At 38.0% G+C, this 19,790-nt stretch overlaps 2 protein-coding genes across 27 annotated transcripts in view; one reads left to right on the plus strand and one right to left on the minus strand.

Annotated features, from left to right (window-relative positions):
* LOC145424383 (uncharacterized) lies at nucleotides 1–8,321 on the plus strand. 2 transcript variants are annotated; one of them, XR_013905442.1, is made up of 4 exons: nucleotides 1–84; nucleotides 950–4,233; nucleotides 4,315–4,404; nucleotides 5,660–8,321. XR_013905442.1 is itself a non-coding variant. In XM_080297666.1 (4 exons), the coding sequence occupies exons 2-4, from the start codon at nucleotides 4,108–4,110 to the stop codon at nucleotides 5,969–5,971; spliced, it is 528 nt and encodes a 175-aa protein (XP_080153792.1). In that variant the 5' UTR covers nucleotides 303–653; nucleotides 950–4,107; the 3' UTR covers nucleotides 5,972–8,321. The 2 variants fall into 2 exon arrangements, 1 of the variants encoding a protein (XP_080153792.1); XM_080297666.1 differs by lacking the exon at nucleotides 1–84 and adding an exon at nucleotides 303–653.
* Nucleotides 8,042–19,790, minus strand: part of lrrfip1b (leucine rich repeat (in FLII) interacting protein 1b) — a 23,446-nt gene continuing 11,697 nt past the window's right edge. For 19 of the 25 annotated variants that reach the window (XM_080297643.1, XM_026177721.2, XM_080297641.1 and 16 more), the window contains 5 exons: nucleotides 18,904–18,996; nucleotides 16,647–16,739; nucleotides 16,399–16,491; nucleotides 14,937–15,075; nucleotides 12,095–13,977 (listed from right to left, as the gene is read on the minus strand). In XM_080297643.1, coding sequence (XP_080153769.1) covers nucleotides 12,488–13,977; nucleotides 14,937–15,075; nucleotides 16,399–16,491; nucleotides 16,647–16,739; nucleotides 18,904–18,996 — 1,908 coding nt within the window. In that variant the 3' untranslated portion in view covers nucleotides 12,095–12,487. Of the gene's footprint in view, nucleotides 10,076–10,209; nucleotides 10,315–10,979; nucleotides 11,060–11,291; nucleotides 11,410–11,511; nucleotides 11,562–12,094; nucleotides 13,978–14,936; nucleotides 15,076–16,398; nucleotides 16,492–16,646; nucleotides 16,740–18,903; nucleotides 18,997–19,790 lie in introns of those variants that run through there. The other 6 variants (XM_080297646.1, XM_026177722.2, XM_080297652.1 and 3 more) reach the window with 3 other exon arrangements.

Consider the following 19,790-nt stretch of genomic DNA (forward strand, 5'->3'; position numbering starts at 1 on the left):
TGCGAGGGAAGATTGACCGTGGTGTCCGCCATTTCTTCTCTTCGTGGGAGGTGTACGTTTGGCGCAGAGCTCTACTTTGTCGAGGTAAATTAAACTTAAAACTAAATTTTCGAGGGAAAATTATGGAAGCCCGTTTCCGCCACTAAAAAAAAAAAAAAGATCCATAACTCAAAATTTCGAGAAAAGCAACTCGAAATTTCGAGTTAGCGCTGCCAATCAGTAATCTACGTGAATGACGTCATTTCCCTGTTACCCGGAAGCTGAAGCCCTCAGCTACAAATGCTACAGCTAAGCTACCGGTATTACATCCAGTCGTGACTGCACAGATTGCTGAGTGTTTTCAGCCTGGCTTCACAAATGATGAAATCCCTGTGTTATTAGCTGAATCACATGGTGTTACTATCAGCAAACATACTTTAATTTGTTGGGATCCGTTTTTGAGTGCGCGGTCCTGCGCCATATGCTTCCGGGTAACAAGAAAGCGACCTCATTCACGTATATTTTTGATTGGCAGAGCTAACTCGAAATTTTGAGAAAAGTAACTCGAAATTTCGAGTTATGGATACTAGCTTTTTTTTTTTTTTTTAGTGGCGGAAACGGGCTTCCATAGGAAATGAAGATAAAATCTATCAGATGTGTGAATTTTTACCGAGGTAGTTTTTCGTATATACTGCTGTTGAGCAACATAGTGGAAAATAAGAATTATTCCTCAAATTATCTGACGATAATGCTAGCTTAAGCTGCAGGATAGTATTATGCATGTTAACATCTTTTCCAACAAACTTGTGTGCTTTTAGTTAACTGGTGTTAGTAAAAATGTTTTACAAAAAAAGACAGGTATGAAGGGCCTGCAGTAGTCATTAGTGCCAGAGAAATTGTAAGTTTATTGTATTTTCTGGGTCATTGTGATAATATAATTATTTGAAATGTATTGACTTTTTCTTTACAGACATTTGGTGCTTATCACTCATTTAAGAAAGTTAGGATGCCCTGAGGTGGTTGTGAACTCTGTGACACAGAAACCAGGGGGCAAATCAAGTGCTGCTTTTGCCATTAAAAGACCACGGCGGTCTGAAGTAAACTATTGTCCCCCCTATCTGGTTGGAGAATCTGAAGATAGCCTTGAGACTGTGAGAGTGGAGCTTCTTTTAGATGTGAAGAAGACAAACAACCGGGAGGTGGTGAGAATGAAAATGGAGAAAACATTTGCATATAGGAGACATGAAGTAGTTTGTGACACACCCATGATCAGCGACTTCCAGGCAAGATGGCCAGCACTCTTTGAAGTGAGCGAGGTATGTAATTTGTGAATTCTTTTGTGAAGATCATTGTGTTTTAATGGTATCCTGTAATAGAACATTGACAACATTTACGTTGTCTGCCAGGTTTGTGGAAACTGTCAGAAATCATTTTGAACTGTAAAGATTTTTTGTTATTGATTGTAGCACCTGAAGCATACACTGTATATAAAAGATAGAAATGGTTTCTAGGTCTAGTGACTTTATCTTTGACCTCAGTAAACATGATTTATGGTTCCTGAGTGTTTGTGGTCTAAGTTGCTAGTTTCATATTCATTATGACAGGGTGTTCATTGTACCCATTAATATGGAAAAGGACAGTGGACTAGTGTATGCTCATTGGCTAACGATTTTTGATTAACTAATGAGGGTACAGTGTCTCTTGGTTCCATAGGCAGATCTACACTGTGCTAATGACATGCTATTTAAAAAGAAAGCTTGAAGGGCAACTGTGGAAATGCACAGCTTAAGACTTCAAAATAGAAATTAACAAGTGGTGACATCATTCTCTTTTTATATACAATCAGTGGTTATAAGCCACTTCTAACTCGAGCAGTTGTGTAACTTTTTTCCTCTGGAAGTCTGTCGAAATAAAAATCAGTCCATTTCACCACAAAAGTGAGTGGGATGCATAGCTGAAAATTAGTAATATGAGAAAAAATATAACTTTTTGTAAATGTGAGCTTGTTACATTTGAGTTTGTGACTGTTATTTTTACGTGTCAACTTCTCTTTTTAGATAAATGCAGAGTTTAAGTGCATTACCACTAGAGCTGGGCGATATGAGATTTTTTCATATCACGATATGTTTTTTTCATTTCAGGCGATAACGATATCTATCACGATATAAGCCAAATAACTATATTTGTAAGATTTTAATGTGCCGTTGCTCACAAGTAAAATGTGAAATAATCAGCAGCTTGTTTTTATTTAACTATTTATTTCCCATAATAAGTTCAACAGGGTAGATGTACTTAAGGAACATGAGACTTTTTCAGATAAATAAAGGCAAATATTGCAAACTACACAAAAGGCAGCCGCTAAAGCGTTTAAGTTTCAAAATAGAACAAACGAAACAGACTAAATTGTCAATTCCACTTAGAAACAAAATATTAATTCTAAAAATAAATCTTAGTTTGTTTTACAGAAGAACAGACAAAACTGACTAACTTTTGTCAATATCAAATAAACTGAGAACTAAAAGGAAATTCTCAATCTCTCCTTGTTGTATAGCTTAGCTTTTCAAACAGTTTTAACAGTTACTTTAGTCTGACAAAAGCCGAATGACGAATTAGCGCTTCCAGTCAGAGACTGAGGCTACGTCCACATGTACACGGGTATTTTTGAAAACGGAGATTTTCCGTTTTTGTTTAAAAAAAATAATCCCGTCCACACATAAAGGCAGAAATGAAGGAAAAGGCTGCTATGAACATGCCAAAGCAGCAGGTGGCGCTAGATTCCTAACCGTGCAGAAATGTTGGCCAATCAGAAGTCTAGAAGCCTTGGTGGGAAAAAGTAAACAAAGCTGGGGCATAGAAGCAGAACAGAGTCGTATGTGTGGACGGACAGTAACTGTGTGTATATGTAAGCATTTAAACACTGCAGAGAGTAGAATTAACAGTATTGTAGAAATTCATTTCACCGGGCTGTGGCCCCCCCACACCCTCTAGCAGATTATTACATGAAGGAACCTTTTAAAAAAACAAAAAACAAGCGCGTCCATGCTCACAGGTGTACACACGGGTGATCACACCCACAAACTACACCCTTTTTGGCTCCTACCTCAAAGCACACTGTGTTCTGTTGATCTTATGTGCTGCACAATAATGTTTAACATTTAGTATTTACTGTCATATTCCCATATATCATTGTGATGTTGTTTATTCTATTACTCTTGTTCTCTTCTGCTTGCTTTCTTTTTTCTTTCTCAGCAGGTGATCCAGGTGATTGATATATGCATTTTTTTTGCTCTGCCCGTTCTGTTGGTTTTTGTCTTTTGCCCTTCTCCCCCGTCCCTCTTCTCAGCTGTTTCTCTTTCCCTCTTTCTTTCTCCCCTTCTTTCCCCCAGACAAGTCTGTCCCGTATTCAGTAAGTGAAAATAAAATAAACAATAAAAGGTGAATCAAATGGACCATTACGGCAAGGCTGGGATGGTCAGTTTGGTAAAGTAAATCCGTTGGGCATCTTTCTTTGCCTTTAGACAACAATTCTGATGGCAAAAGAGCCAAACGGGACAGGCCAAAAAAAAGAAAAAAAAAAAAAAGAAAAAAAAGAAATTCATTTCACTGAAACAATAACGTGGCGCACAGTGTGACGCATGCACCAGTTTATTGTATTTCCAGACTTGCTTTCGGCACAATTTACAGTGCACGCTACTCTGTTTTTTGTCAGACTTGAAATAGCCGAAATACCTTCACACTACGGAACTTCTTTGGCTCTTCCGTTCGACAATCTCTCCGGCATTGGAACCATCATTTGTTTTCTCTTCGGTCACGCTCGGTTGATTTTTCTAGTCGGCACACTCATTTCCTCCATTATGCGCTGGCTCCATTACCCGCTGGCTGCTTCCCAAACAAACACACGTGCGGCTTGGCACTTGTGCTGTACGTAACAAGTCACGCGACGTGACGCTGCGGCTGTGATTGGTTCGGCTCTGCGCTACTTAATTTGGATTGGCTGACCTTTTTTTTTTTTTTTTTAAGAGGACAAGAGCGGCGAGGTCTATCGTGATAGCTTAATTTCTCTATCGAGTAAAAGTTATATCGCGATACATATCGTTATCGTTCTATCGCCCAGCTCTAATTACCACCATGCCACTGCAGTCCCGATTTCTCTCGCAGATAGATGTGCTATCTGACAAATTTATAAAGGTGTTCAAAGAGCGAGGAGGACAGATAGGAAGAAGACTGCAGAATATTCTGGAACCCATGGCCCAGGTAAGAAAGAATTTTAATTTGTGTCTACAGTTTAGAGAAAATAATAATTTTAACAAAATGCTGCTTGTCACCCTTTGCCAGGATGATGTTGATCTTGTGCGTGAATGTATTATCAAGGGGCTCTGCGTGTACCTCAACGAAGACCCCAGCAATTTAATGACAGAACATGTGGTAAGTGTTATTATAGAAGGTCATTTTATTGAAAATAAATGTGGTTGCTTCATGAACTAAACCCCCCCCTCCCAAAACTTAAAAATCTAAAATCTCTTACCCCTTGGCTGAAAAAGGCTTTTATTGCCACAATGACGCATGGACAACTGAACAACAAAGTCATGTAGGACTGTCAAATTCATCCCATTGGTGCAGCTACTAAAAAGATTTTGAATCTCAATAACATTGACCTCTCGGATTTTGAAAATGATCTAAGATTTTCAAAATTGTGCCACAGGTGTATCTGCTGGTGACTGTGGGATACCACTGGTGGCCCCTAGTTTGTATGTCTTTTTTAATTCTAAAATGAATAGACATATCTGAAAATGATTAGACTATATTTAGCTATGACATCTTGTTTTATCTACATGCGGACATGCCACAATTTCACTTTTTAATGGACATATTTAATAAATATGTCCTCCCACTATCCAAAGACATGTAGTTTGTGGGGATAGGTTAATTGGATAATCCAAATTGCCACTAGGTGTGAATGTGAGTATGAATGGTTGTCTGTCCTTGTGTGTTAGCCCTGCGACAGACTGGCGACCTGTCCAGGGTGTACCCCGCCTCTCGCCCTATGACAGCTGGGATTGGCTCCAGCACCCCCCGCGACCCTGAAAAGGATAAGCGGAAGCGAATGGATGGATGATGGATGGATATTTAATAAATATTGGGACCACCTTATTTATTAGACAAAATACTGTATGGCCTGGAAGTGTTTATAAAAAAAAATATTTATGAAATACTTGGATCCAGCTAATGTCTTTGTTTTGGATCATAGTTTAGTACAGTTCAGATGCTAGTATCTCTACAGTTATTGCTTTTGACAAAATTAACATAATAACCAAAAACCAGACTAAATCGACAAGCTTGTTTTGTGTCAGTCACTTTGTAAAAATACTGCTTTATTCAGTGTCCTTTCTAAACCATGGCAAAATGTAGTTATCTACTAATAAATGGGTTGAACGTCACCTTAGCCAAGGGAGAAAGAGATACAGAGAATTGTCTATATGGGTTAGAGAAGATATTATGTTTAGGTGTTTTACTTTTTTTTTCCTTCTACATGCATTAGGACCACGTGTTCTCTGAACACCTCTTCAGAGAATGAAGAGGTGTTCATAGTTGAACACCTCTTCATTCTCTGACAGTATTCTGCTTCTTTGCAATGACCAGTGTTCTGTTGAATTTAATTTTGGGAATGTGTATTTTCCAGGCCACAGATGAAGGAGTTATCCAACAATCTATTGAGGAAACAACCATGGGAATCTACATCATAAAGTCAAGAGATGCCAGTGACAGCCCTGAGGACATTGGGATAGTCCTTGAAGGCCAGAGAGTCTTGCAGGATTTGGATAACTGTGCCCTAGCAGCTGCTATGCTATTTGGATTAATGTACACTTTGAACCTGACCTACCCACCAGAACTGATGTATACCTTCGAGGTATTCCAGAAACTGGTTATGGAGCTCGAAGGGAACAGCCTTTCAAAGAAGGCCCTGGTTCTTAAGAACAGACTGTACGAGTGAACAGTTATGACATGGAAACTATATGTCTACCTCTCTGAATATGTTCCATTGATTCTTTTTTGCCAACACTGGCAAAATTACAGTATATAGTGAAACTGATTTTTCTCACAATTTTATAGGTTTTTACTGGTAGGAGCAACTTTCACTTTTAACTTTGGGGCCATCATTACTATAGCATTCAATGTTCATTTTTCAATCCATACTCTTTTGAGGAATAGTTTGTACTCTAGTGTTTTTTCTTGTTTGTTTTTTTTGGTTTGTTTGTATTTCTCATCACATTGAGGCTGAGTGTGCCACACTTTCTGCTTCTGCACAAAAATTTTCAATCAAGGTGTATTGCCACTGACATTGCATGTAATTGCCAACTCAGTCCCATTCAATTGTAAGATGATCGTTGCATCATTGCCGTCACCAAAGTCATTTTGAAGCTGGTAACTGCTCTCAGGTCAAAAGCCTGAAATAATTGAAGCAGCTGTTTAGAAGGCATACAATTTTTAAGTTCATTGGACATGGTTACAGTAATTTTGGTTATGTTGTGATGTCCAACCACTGTTTTGTTTTGTTTGTTAGTATAAGTTATTGTGATGTTTTACTTATAGAAGGAAGCCAAAACGAATCATATTTTAGGGCTCTTGGTTTTGTGTTTGAAAATGTTATTTTCAAGCTTTTCTTCGTCACATTTTAATATTTGCATTCCTGTTGCCATATTGCCTTAAGGCTCTTACATTTAAAAAAAAGAAAAAAAAATACCTGAGGAATTCTCACCTTTTACCTTTGGGCCAGTATTCCTAGAAAATTCAGTGTTAACATTTTCATAGGCCCTAGAATGTTGAATTCAGGATCCAGCAGTTGTTTGTGTTTGGTACATTTTGGAAGAGATGCATTCAGATGACTCATGTATAATCTGAACTGCTGTTACAACTTCCAATTGTATACTGTTTTGAAAAATACAGGTCATTGTTAAAAAATGTTTTGCTTGTTGGTTTGATTGAAAGCAAAACATACAGTACATACTCTGTGTGTGTGTGTGTATATAGCATAAAATGATCTTGTCAATCTAACACATGGTAGTCAAATACAATTAACGTAAAAGAACTCTTTACATTTTACATAACCAGTTAATGTCTGATAAACAAGTAACGTCTATAAATATTTGACATGAATGAAAAGGATACAAACAACATGAAAAAATCATGTTCATGTTACAAAAAATTTGTGTGCAGTTATAACATGAAAAAATAAGGTTGACAAAACATAACTTAATTGCGTGTAACCTATTACAATATTTTTTTTTATGTTTATCCCACTGATTTTTTTTTTTTAGTGTATCCCAGGCTGCTCCAGTCTGCATGCCAAGTATCCTTGGGCAAGATACTAATCATCGGAGTGTGAATGTGTATGAATGTTAGATACTAAGCACTTAAGAGCTTAGAAGAGGTGCTGGTGTCAATGAATTAGTTGTATAAAGCGCTTTGAGTGCTCAAACAGAGTAGAAAAGCGCTATATAAGAACAAGTCCATTTACATGGTGCGACTCTCCATTCAATGGCTCTGGTAAATATTTTAGAGAGTCACCTGTCATGTCTGCAAGTAACCAGTTGTCAGCAGCAAAGTGATGTGCAATGACCAAATCACTTTTCGTGGACGCAGCTTTAGAAATAAGAATGTAAACATGATTGCTCATGTGCTTCTGATGCGCAAGTCCATAACATGCAACTGTTCCAATTAGACTGTTTGTCATTTTAACTGAATTTTATCGAAGCATACCCAAAACAGAGTCCACTGAGACATTTCAGGTGGCCAACCCGGAGGCCGACGACAGAGACGGAACAGGTCCGGAGGCCAGCCGTGGGGAGGGCAGCGGCGTCGACAAAACCGGTCCGGAGGCCACCTGCGCCGGCAAAGAAGTCCAGTCAGCGGCCTGTCCATTAGTGTTATGAGTCACCTTACAGTGAGATGACAAACAGCAGAAGGTCACGTCCCTCAAGCCAATCCAGTTTAGTACTACAGGCAAGTGGATGGTGGATTTTAACTGAGAAGGCTTGTTCATTCACAGAAACCACAAACACAATGAGATATTGCATGAGTTTAATTGAATACTCCATCACACTGATCAATAAAATCAATAAAACCCCACTGACTGATATATTGACACCCCGCATCCTAATCAATAGGACAGCCGATACAATAAAATAGATGAAAGTTTCCCCAAACATGAGATAAAATATTGCACACTGAATGATCAGGATCAGCTTGTATTGATGATTTCTGCTCAGCAGGCAGCGACCCGTACATTCACAAAAACATCAGAGATTATTGATTATCAGATTAACACTTGAAGAGTTTGATCCAAACATCCTTCAACACCCAGAGAGACAAACATAGGTGCTGCCGTAGAAAATCCCTCTCACTGGATCAAAACAGCAATTCAAACTCTTCATCCATTCATTCATTCATTACATTTACAAGCTGGTGATTTAACATCCCATGTGCCAAGAAAAGTCCCAAAATCCAACACAGAGACACAAGATGACCTCCTCCACTGTGGCCACACCTCCTTCTGTTGCCTGGTTCCATCAATAAAATATACTGGGTGGCGCTGGGCACTGCTATCTGGGTTAGGTTCCTGTCCAGTCTCTGAGGGAAACTGCGCCCCCAAGTATTGGAGAAGAGGTAGTGCCACACTGCACACAGATGGATGCTGATGAGGCAGATGTAGAGTTTGTTTTAACACACCTGGAGGGCCAGGTGGGCGATGTTTACCCACACTGGGACACCACAACTGCAGCTCTGATGGTTTTTAATGTGCATTAGGAGCGTCAGAGGGTAAAAACACAGATAAATGGTCACATTCTGTTTGCTTAGTTTTGTTTTTAAGTCTGCACATTCTGTAATGTGACCTTTAGATATTAGATAATAGCTAAATAAATACAAAATCAGGGGAGAGGTTGGATATGATGATAAAACACTGAATTTGGGGCGATTTCATAGGCACTTTCCTGCTTCAGCTCTTGTTTAAAAATGCTCATGAAAACTTTACCCTATAATATATGGACTACTGAAACATATTTTGTTCAAGGCAACCTATATATTGTGAGAAGATGTGCTGCAGTCATGCCGCATAAATATATTTGGTTTGGTTTTGTTCCAACAGACCTCACTAACATGAACAAGAACATTTTTCAAAAGCCACAACTATTCATGTATATCCATTTGAGGCTGCTTAAGGTTGAGGCTTTCCTAAAAAGAAAAGGAAAAACAATAAAATACTGAGTACAGGTAGCATTGCTCAGCCTTTAGGGATTGATAAAAGCACAGTGAGGCTGGTGACTAAATAAATCACTTCCAGTCACTGACTAAACTGTCCACAAGCATTGAAAAGTGATCACTCCTTTTTCATCACCTATCATGTGTAAACTATTTGATGAAAGACTGTAAAGCTTCTACAAGATGGCCTGGATATGGACTTCCATGTCCACAGATAATGCTCGATATGGGATTGTTTAAGCAAGATAACCATGGATGTACTATGAAGCTTCTACAAATGGCTCCAGTAAAGACATACTGAGTGGAACCAGAATTTCTTAGCTTCTGCTGGGGCGTAAGGAGTGTTGAGCCAACATGATGATCTTTGCTCTAACCTCTGGAACTAAAATACGTGGATGTTGAACTAGAATACATTGCTTTAATGCAGTGGAGGTTTTTGTGTCTCCTGGCTCGATCTGCTCTGTTTTTTTGTCCTCTGAGGCTTGATGGATGGACAATGCTACAGTCTGAAGTCCGATGTGGTAAATCCTGCCATGACTATGGATGGCATGTGTTCACAGAGCTACATTAAAGATCACATTTCATTTTCTCAGATTCGGGTTTTGGTTTGTTTTCACTGCCTCAGCAAACACCACATATCTGGTGCTTATTTAGAGTAAAATCAAGCACTCGCAAAGACATTCTGTTCAGGTCTGATTGTCTCTGGAGATGAAGATGGGAAGAGCAATCACTGCTGGGCTAGCAGGGCATTACGGTTGGCCTTCATCTTCTCCAGGCGCTTGGAGAGGTGGCTGTTACTGACCTCCAGCTCATCAATCCGATCCAGAGCTGAGCGGAGCTGCGAGAGACATAGAAACAATAAATGTTCCTTAGTGCTCACATAGAAAACAGTGAAGACAGAATACATGCCCAAGAAACCAGAAAACACAAAGCAAGGAAAGTCAACTCCCAGACAGAAGGTGGTGCTCTCACCTCTCTCTGCAGCTTTCGTTTCTCTACCTTTAGCTCATCTTCGATCTTCTCTGCATTCTCCGATGCCCCTTTATAGCGACTCACCTGACCCTCCAGACGGATTACCTGAGGACATCAACAGCAACATGAACCGTCTTATTTAAGGCAGATAAAGTTTCAAACTTCTTGATGAAGTCAGATGAAAGTGGACTTTTAGGGAGGGAGTGAGTACAACTAAACAGTTTTGTTGTGTTTCCTGGCCAAGCTACAAGAAAGACCTACAGGAGCTTTTATGACATCCCACACATCTTGACTGATCCCCTCATCGCAGCTATAACAGCTCCTGCTCTTCTGGGAAGGCTTATGGTCAGACAATGATGTTTTGACATTTGCAGTCTCCATTTTACTTCATATCAAAGGTATGTGATGGAGCAGATATTAGGGCTGTGTGCAGGGCGGTTAATTTCTTCCACAGCAAACTCATTCATTCTAGCTTTTATGTACCTCACTTTGTGCACAGTGGCACAAGAGAAAAGGACCTTCCCCAAAACGGTTCACGCAAAGCTGGAAGTAGAGAATTTTCCAAAATGTGACAGTAAGCCGAAGCATGAACATTTTCCTTCAGTGGAACTGAGAGGCCTAGATAAACAGGGATTTACAGTTGGTGTGGTCAAACACTTCTGTCCATGCAGTGCACCTATGATAAAGGTGCTCCAAAGATTTATCTTGTTTGAATATTTCTGAGATTGAACCCATTTGGGAAGGAAACACTTAAGCATGTCAGTACTTACATTTTGTTCAAGCGTGGTGACTTCCTGTTCAGATTTCACTAATTTGAATTTAAGGTCACTGATTTGTCTGTTGGCATCTCCTACAGAAAAAGAAAATCAAACGAACAAAGAAACTTAATGATCATTTTAATTATTATGTAATTTTACTGACAACGAATCCACAGAAATTTCACAAATCCAATGTACATTTTGTGAATACTACAACAACGACAAAACTAAACAGAAAACATGAAACTGAAGAATGGCAAGGGGTAGATGAGGAAGATTAAACAGGATGAAAGATTAAAAAGGATGAAAATGATGAAGACTCACTCTGCAGTTCTAGCAGATGAGAGTCCATCCCGTTCTCCAGACCATCGTTTTCTGTATTCTGAACTCCTTCTGTGATGATCTTCTGTCTCTGATCCAGCTGAGACTGCAGTAGCCTCACCTGTTCACACATTCAGAAGCACATTTCATATACTTGGCTAACATCGGATTAAACAAATCTGCAGTGGAGGTGCTTTCCAACTTTATAATACAGGCAACTCACCTGATCCTGTAAACTCTCTCTTTCTTCAAAAAGTTTTTTCAGCCGAAACTCTGAAACAGCAGAAAAAAATTAGTCCAGGAAACAGTCATATTATTCTAGCCTGAATTCTCTTATGGTTTAACCTTGAATTAAACATCAAACACTGATTCGGCACATCTGCCTTTCATTATAGCTTTATTGATTGTGAGCAGAGTGCCCCTTTAATTGTGTTGGAAAAGATCTGTGCCAATCCTTCCCGAGAACATTATGAGTGACGCATTATGTGAGAATAATAATAAATCCTGTAAATGGAAGTTAAAAGCTCCATTAAGTAAAGTCCTTTGACTAGTTGTGGTTTTTCAAACACACTTTGCATGTGTTGTGTCTGAGCAGCTGAAACATGATAGAAAATATAAAAGGACCCAATGTAGATCCTTGAAAAGCTAATCTAAAGCTCTGACTCTGAAGTTATCAGTTCTTTAAGTTCTTTAAGTGTACTGGGCACCAATTTGAAGCCTTTCTGCTTCCTCAAGCCAAAAATTACTTAATAAAACTTTACATTTATTCATGATAGAAAATTTCAAATGTAAAATACAGACAAATATTCTTTTCAAACAAGTGCATTTTATTAATCTGAAATTTTTTTTTTTTAAAATACCATCAACCCATTTAAACAGAAATAAACTATTGATTTCATGTAATTGTTTTGATGCCAAATTCATGGCAGTTAAAGTTTACAGCTGCTTACCCTTGTACAGTGTTGCAATTAACTGTCAAGAAAACAATTTCCAAGCAGTCAGCTTATTAAAACATGTCAGTAAAGAACATATTTATAGGTGAATGGTTTAAATATTCACTTTATTTATTTGATCAGTTCAAATACTTAAGTACTGATAACAGTACTGATGCTTCATTGATATTTCAAAGTCTAATAATTTAGAATCTAAAGCTCCAACACCGTGACTACCAAATCATTATTTCCTTCATTCTTGTGATTTTAGGAAATGCTGCACTCAGATTTTTTATTTTTCCTGCAGTCTGAACATGACTCTCTCTGTCTTCTGTGGCATTTCATGCTTCCAACTTCAGCAAGAGCCTCCATTTCCATCTGTTGGCCATCTTCGTTGATCTCCTCACAACTGTCAGTTTCTCCGACCAACTCCTTTGAATTTTTGGCAGCTACTACATGACAGCTTTGACTCTTGAATCTCTTTGAACTTGTTGACGAACCCAGATTTGACCCAGACACCTTTGCTGTGGCCTCTTCAGGTTTAGTGAAGTAGGAGTCGATAAAAACAAAAGGCTCTGAGCAACTTGTTACAGTTGTTTCATCTATATCAGCAGGATTTCCTCCAAACAATTCTACCACTTCCATTTCATGGGTTTTAGACATGATCCTTTGTGCCTTTTGGTCAGCATTCATAGGACGATCCAGATTATCTGCATACAGTTTACTTGTGGAGGCTACTTCCAACATCCTTGAAGCTGAATGGTCTCTCAGTAGGCCTAAAGGTCTGGTCAGACATTTTTCCACATGTTTATTAAGTGTAGGATCCATCATGTGGCCAGTTTGCTCTTTGTTATGCTGACTAGGCTTGTTCTTTAATATATTTTCCACATCTGAAGTCCACTTTTGAAGAGATCCCAGGATTTCTGAGAAGATTTGCGAGATTTCAACTACAAAAACTTGATTTCCAGCAAATCCTTGGTGGATATTTTGAGTCATCTTTTCCAAACCAGCACAGATGTCCAGTGGGGCAAATGATGTTGATGTTTGAATGTTACGTTCTGCACATTTGGAGGAACTATGTCTAGCTGGTTCATGAATCCTCTGGTCTTTAAGTTCTTCGGGTGATTGAGCTGTTTCATGAAATGTGTCTTTGTCCACCTGAACCTTTTCCACACTACCAGAAACATCACAATTGTGACTTGATACACTAAGCAGTACCACTTTGCTATCCTGAATGACATGTTCAGTAGGATGATGAAAAAGTTTTGATTTGAGAACAGGTGAAACAACCTCAGGGCATTTTTCTGAATTTTCCTGAGTTTTGCCGATCTGTTCACTAAAGGAGTGTGTCTCTTCTGTTGGATCCTGGTTTGCTGGTGCCGTTGAAACCAGCCCAAATTTATTTTTAGGTTTGGTTGCCATTTTTGGTTCATATATCTTACAAGCAGCCCCTGGCCTTTCTTTATTCATACGTAGTTTGGCTCCTTTCTTTCTATGTAGAAGACGTCCATGTTGCCTGCTCTGGATTTTCTTGATTCTCTTGGGTCTTGGTTGCTTGGTTCTTGCAGCCTCGTTTCCTCCTAGATGTTTGTCAGCTGTGTTTTGTCTTTCTATAGGCTGTTTGATCAACTTGCTTTTGCTGATGGTGGAAATGTCATTCAATGACTTTGACCGTTTAAGAACTTTCCAGAGGTAGTTTTTCTTGTTGTTCTCAGGTGGTCTGTTGCCTTCTTTTGTCTCCCACTCTTTAGTTTTTCCTGAAAGACCAGGAAGAAACATTGGAGGACCAAACACAGCTGACTCTTAGAGAAGTAAAACATAAATTAACTGTCTAGAAGAGAATTAACTGGCTTGTGGTGATGAAGGAAGAAGGCGATCAGAGGGATTAAACGTCAGTTCTTGAATTAATCTTCTGTAGCACGAACTCGAAGAGCTGATTTTAAAAATCCAGATACGATGCTGAAGCGATTGAAATCATTTGAGATTTTTATCAAAATTAAAGAAAGATTACGCAAGCATGTGTTTGTTAGAGACTCATTCAGACATGCACATCATGCGATATTAAAAAAAGGGAAACAAAAACAAACAAAAAAAGAAAATGGTTCAGTAAAGTAAAAGGAGATGAAACATTACAAAAATAAAATTACCAATGCCAAGTGAAAATAAACTACTCCAGTTTTATGCTAACATATCTCAAAATTCCATATGTCATATTCCTGCTACAAACTTGTGTAACTAATAATAATGACTTAAAATATAACAAATTTTTTAAAGTCAGAATTGTAATTTACAATCTAATATCCTAAATAAAAATATGTACTCTTGATTTTAAAAAACTGAACACACTGAATTACACCTTTTAAAACATTGTAGCAATTCTGACAATTATAATTTCAAAATGTTAACATTAAACATAAATGTTGTGGTATTAAAACTATAATATGATGTTGATAAGTTAATGCTTTATTTGCATTCACATTAACTACTGTAAAGTTAGCACCTATTCTTCTACATGTACACTTACATAATCATAAAATATAAGTTGGACATACGTCAAAAAAGATAAAAGATTAAAAACAATAACAATAAAATAATTAATATTTATAATAAATGTATAAATAATTAAAGGAATAAAAAAGTCAAAAAAAAATAAACAAACCCCCACCCCCCACCCAAACACTTATACATTCTTATGAAAGGTTTATTTGGGTCTTACCAAGCATGTTCTCTCTGCCACCTTGAGGAGACTCCTGAGCCAGTCGAGAGGCAGATTCTGCACTTATATCGTCCTCGTTCCCACCGAGTTCCGCATCCCCATTGGTGGTAATGTCAGGAGAGATGGTTACCCCGTTTTTCTGTCCAGCAGAAATTCATAAAATCAGTAATCAGTCAACAACATAATCAATACCAGTCACCCTCTGTGTGTGAACGTTGGTTCTTGTATTTAGTCAGAAAGCCTACAGTTCAATTTTAAAAATCTTAAACAGCTTCACATTAACTGTCCTGTGACAGTTAACAGATGTCACGATGTATTTGCGTAAGATTTAGAAACTTGCTATAAAATTTAAAAACACAGCAAACTAAAATAAATATTCTAATAACATAAACCCCTTTTTTAAATGCTTTAAAAGGAATACCGTAATTTTAATAAAGAAAATAATGAAAGTTTTAGAGAATAAATTCTAAATTAGTTAAATTTTTCAAAAAGTTAGTTTAAAGATTCTGATAAATGTAGAAAAGAGTGTAGATACTGACACAGTTTCAAAAGGAATGAGCGCCGACTTTCCCTCCAAGAAAAGCAAACAAACAAACAAACAAAAAACCCTAAAAGAAACTTTTTTGCAAGTATAAATTTAAGTGGTTAAAGTGCAGAGAATAATCTGTAATTTAGCAAAACATGTTTCAAAATAAACTTTCACATTTAGAGGCACAAATTGAAATGTTAAGAAAGTTATAAACTTTATATAAAATTAAATAATTTGACCTTAATATCAATAAAGTTGAAATGTTAGTTATAAAAGTATGATAGAATAGGTTTCATTTTAACAATATAATTTATGCTAAAATGGACCATGGCATCAAAGCTTTTCACTTTCATGTAAATATATGTATTCATTTGCATTTATTTAGATAAAAAAAAAATTGAAACATTAAACAATTTTATCAATTAAAAATTAGTTTTAAAGGAGTAAAGAAGCAATTTTGCAGAAAAAACCCCCCACTGAAAATTAAAAGTTTCATTAGTTCATTGGAACTCTATATGTCCCATTTATTTACCACAGAACAGAGAAATAACAGTAATAAAAATATAAAACATGAGGGATCTAAAAAGTTAATTTGTATAATAAAGCTGTAACTTGACAAAAAAGGGCAAATTTATAAAGGTTTATCAGATTAACAAGTCTTTAACAGACTTAGATACCTAATTTTTTTTTTTTTTTTAATTGACACAAGGTTCATTACAATAAGAACAAAATTTAACAATTAATCTTTTGTAAGTGCAATGCATGAGATTTTAGGTGAAATGAAACTCAAAGGTTTTTCAGATTGTTTTTTTTAAAAGAAGGTTTTTATATGTTAGTTTATGGAACTAATGCTCAGTTTTAAAATGCTAAACTGATGAAATCAGATGTATTCTCAACTCTGAGCTCTTCCTGCTGCTCTTCAGAGTTTGATACCTTTAGTAAATCTCGCAGTCGAACCACCTCGTCTCTGAGCCGGTCACGCTCAATGCAAACAATGTCCGAGATTTCTCTGTGCCGTTCCAACGCCTGAGCGACAACGAGCGGGGAGGAGAGGAAAGAAGTAAGCAAGTAAGGAAGAAAGAAAAGAGTTAGTGAAGGAAAGAAAAGTAAAACCCTAAGAAAGAAGAAGTGAAGCTTCAGACTTAAGTTTGAAAATCGTAAAGCACTGAATGAAACCATACCCCGATTTTTTTGTCTTTCCACTGCAGCGCTTCCTGCAGGTCAGAAACTTCCTGACAATAACTGCTGCTCTTCAAACGCAGGTCAGCCACTTCCTGTTCACCATAGACCCAGACGAGGGCAGCAGAAAGCAGTAAAAATGAGTAAAGAGCAGAAGAAGGCGGAAGGAAAGAAAGAAAAAGAGGAGGAATAGGACGGCCACACAGCCCAGACAAGCACCTAGACGGCCCAGTCAACCGTCAACACAAACCGTCATACGAGTTTTCTAATGAGCAGGCGTATCGATATTGAACCGTTCGATACAGTGCTTTCGGTTCGGTACGCATATGTATCGAACAATACAACATTTGTAATTTATTTTATCAACTTTCCTTCTGACGATGCTGTCTGTGTTGAGCGCTCAGTGAATCTGCGTTCGACTACTCCACCTAGGGTCGACAGTGCAGCCTAGGCGGAGTATTCGAACGCAGATTCACTGAGCGCTCAACACAGACAGCAGCGTCAGAAGGAAGAGCGCAGGGCAAGCTAGCGAGGCAGAAGTTAAGCTCTCCTTACAACATGGACCTCCCCCACCCTCATTCAGATCTGGCGTTTGGAATTATTTTGGTTTTCATGTGACGTATGACCCTGAAGGTAAGCGAGTCATGGACTAAAGTAAAACAGTATGTTGGATGTGCCATGCAATGCTCAATTACATGGGTGGGAACTAGTGTGTTAGTGCAGTTAGCTCGTTAACGTGTTGGCCGTCTAGCCCCATGCACGGGCGATCGGCGGTAGCTCGTTAACGGAGATTTGCCGTGTTGTGGCGTTAAGGTCATTTCAACGAGATTAACCTGAAAGCACTAGTGGGAACACAACGAATATGACTGCGCATTTACGCCGACATCATCCTAGTGCAAAGACAAGTGGAAGCAGAAAAAAAACAAGCAAGCATGCTACTAACTTTAGCCGAGTCATTTAGACAGCTGTTTAATATGCTGCTGAGAATATAGCCCAGAAGAAGCGGATAGTATAGCTTTTATTTTGGAAAGAGACATTTCTCTGTAATAAACTCTTTTCTAAAGATGAGTGATTCCTCAATCAGATACAGGGCTCGCAATATCGCTAGCCCAACGTCCTGGGGCTAGCAATTTTTTTCAGTCGGGGTACCAAAATCTATCTCTGCCCGTCGGGCTATTGTAGGAAGGAAAAATATATGTCAATGCTTTTGCATTCTTTCGGAAATGTAGCTGGGTAATTATGTCATTGGCATCGGTGAGCCACTGTCAATATGTGACATATTGAAATCGCGTTTGAATTTGCGCTTGTTTTTTTGCTTTCACTTTGCAATCGCGCGAACTGTGTATAGAGAGCGACAGCACTGATCTGTGAGTGATGATAATTTGTGCACCAATTCCTCTGACATCGTCTTATTAATTGTTAGCTTACTATGCAAACATGACAAGTGAAATCTCCCGCAGCTTAAACATGTGAGAGGTTGATCGCGCAGAGAATCGCTGAGCTTATGTGAGTACGTGTGTAAAAGCAGCAGGATTTATATTTGACTACGATGACCTGGATGACTGAGAACCTTCACAGACAGATATATATTTTAGTTCTGCTGAGCCAAATAAGACAGGTCAGGGTGAAGAAGTGACAGCCAAAGAAAAGCTTACCACAAAACGGAGAAGTTATGACAAATCAGACTATAAGGCAAAAAGAAAGTGCAGCTTTATGGTTTCATGGACAAAATAATTTCTGTGGCTGCAATATGACGAGCTAAATAACCAGGGCTGCACATAAGTGGTCCGCAGGTGCGCATTCGCTGTCAAAATAAAAAACACGCACAAGGGTTAGGATTAAATTTAAAAACTGTACTTTTGAGTTAAAATATATATTTATGATTTTAATAAATGACAAATTAAAAAGGCATGAACATTTTTTTGTATCGAAAAAATATCGAACCGTGACACCAAAGTATCGAACCGAACCGTGAATTTTGTGTATCGTTGCACCCCTAAAATAAAAAAATAAAATATATATATATATATATATATTATGCAGTGTATGAATTCACTGGTGTACAAAGTTATCAGATAGTTTCCTTATATACTGTTACAAAGATGTCAAATGAATTACAAACAGCGATTTGTTCGTTTGGTGTCATATTTATCTCTGTTTTTTGCTTTAGTTTGAGCTTTTTGGACTTCGTGTGCTCAACTGTTTCTGCTACATGTCTTCGCTGTAATTAAAAGTAACATAGTGTGCATGTTAACCAACCGTGAGCAGCTCCTCAGTCTTTCTCAGAGTTTCTTTCATGTCTTTGAAGTGAAACTGCAGTAAGCTGTGAGCATGACGCTCACGCTCCCACTCCTGAAAACACACACAAACACACACTGATAAACAACAACAGTAGACGAGAAAAGAAAAAAATCCTCAAATCTGCAGTTAAGATAATTACAGACATGGTAAAAAAAAAAGAAGACCCTCTTTAAATTGCTTAGGCTTTATGTACCAAACGTAATACACATCTAATATTATGCCGTGTCTTTATTTCACATTATTTAACTGTTCATGAAGAACAAACTCCAGCCTCACTGCTTCCAAAGGAACTATGAGGGTCGGTAACACCAAGGTGCATTTTGAGCAGTTCTGAAGTTTCAGGTGTGTTAACATGAAGGTAAGGAAGACATAATCAATGATATTAGAGAAGCAACTGCTGCTTCCTGTCAATCTGGGAAAGGTTATGAGGTCATTTCAAACAATCTGAGGTCCATCATTCTACGGTGAGAAAGATTATTCACAAGTGGAAAACATTCAAGGCAGGAGAGGACGTCCCAGCAAACTCACCCCGAGATCACACCGTGCAAGTCTCAGAGAAAAGATAATGTTTTTTTATTGAATCTTTTTTACTGATCACATGTTGTGAAATGTGCAGAACAGTCCTGGGTTACAGAATGCTATGAAACAAGGAAAAAGGATACTCTGAGAACGCTGTAATCTCAGAGGTGTTGGTGCTTCAGAAAGCTGAATATATCACAGCCTGTAAGCAGAATTTCAGCCTTTACATTTAAGGTTAAAGCTCTCAAAGAAAAAAACAAAAAAAACAAAAACAAAAAAAAAACAACGTCTTCAAGAAACTTAAAGAAGCCCAGACGTTTTTCTTT

This window comes from Astatotilapia calliptera, chromosome 23 (genome assembly GCF_964374335.1).
Source record: "Astatotilapia calliptera chromosome 23, fAstCal68.1, whole genome shotgun sequence".
In the NCBI taxonomy this organism is placed as follows: Eukaryota; Metazoa; Chordata; class Actinopteri; order Cichliformes; family Cichlidae; genus Astatotilapia; species Astatotilapia calliptera.

What these genes read in the sequence shown, in the direction of transcription:
- LOC145424383 (XM_080297666.1), top strand. Translation starts at nt 4,108, where the DNA reads ATGCCACTGCAGTCCCGATTTCTCTCGCAGATAGATGTGCTATCTGAC. An exon ending in TTCTGGAACCCATGGCCCAG is followed by an intron (nt 4,234 to 4,314) that starts GTAAGAAAGAAT and finishes ACCCTTTGCCAG; the next exon opens with GATGATGTTGATCTTGTGCG. An exon ending in ATTTAATGACAGAACATGTG is followed by an intron (nt 4,405 to 5,659) that starts GTAAGTGTTATT and finishes TGTATTTTCCAG; the next exon opens with GCCACAGATGAAGGAGTTAT.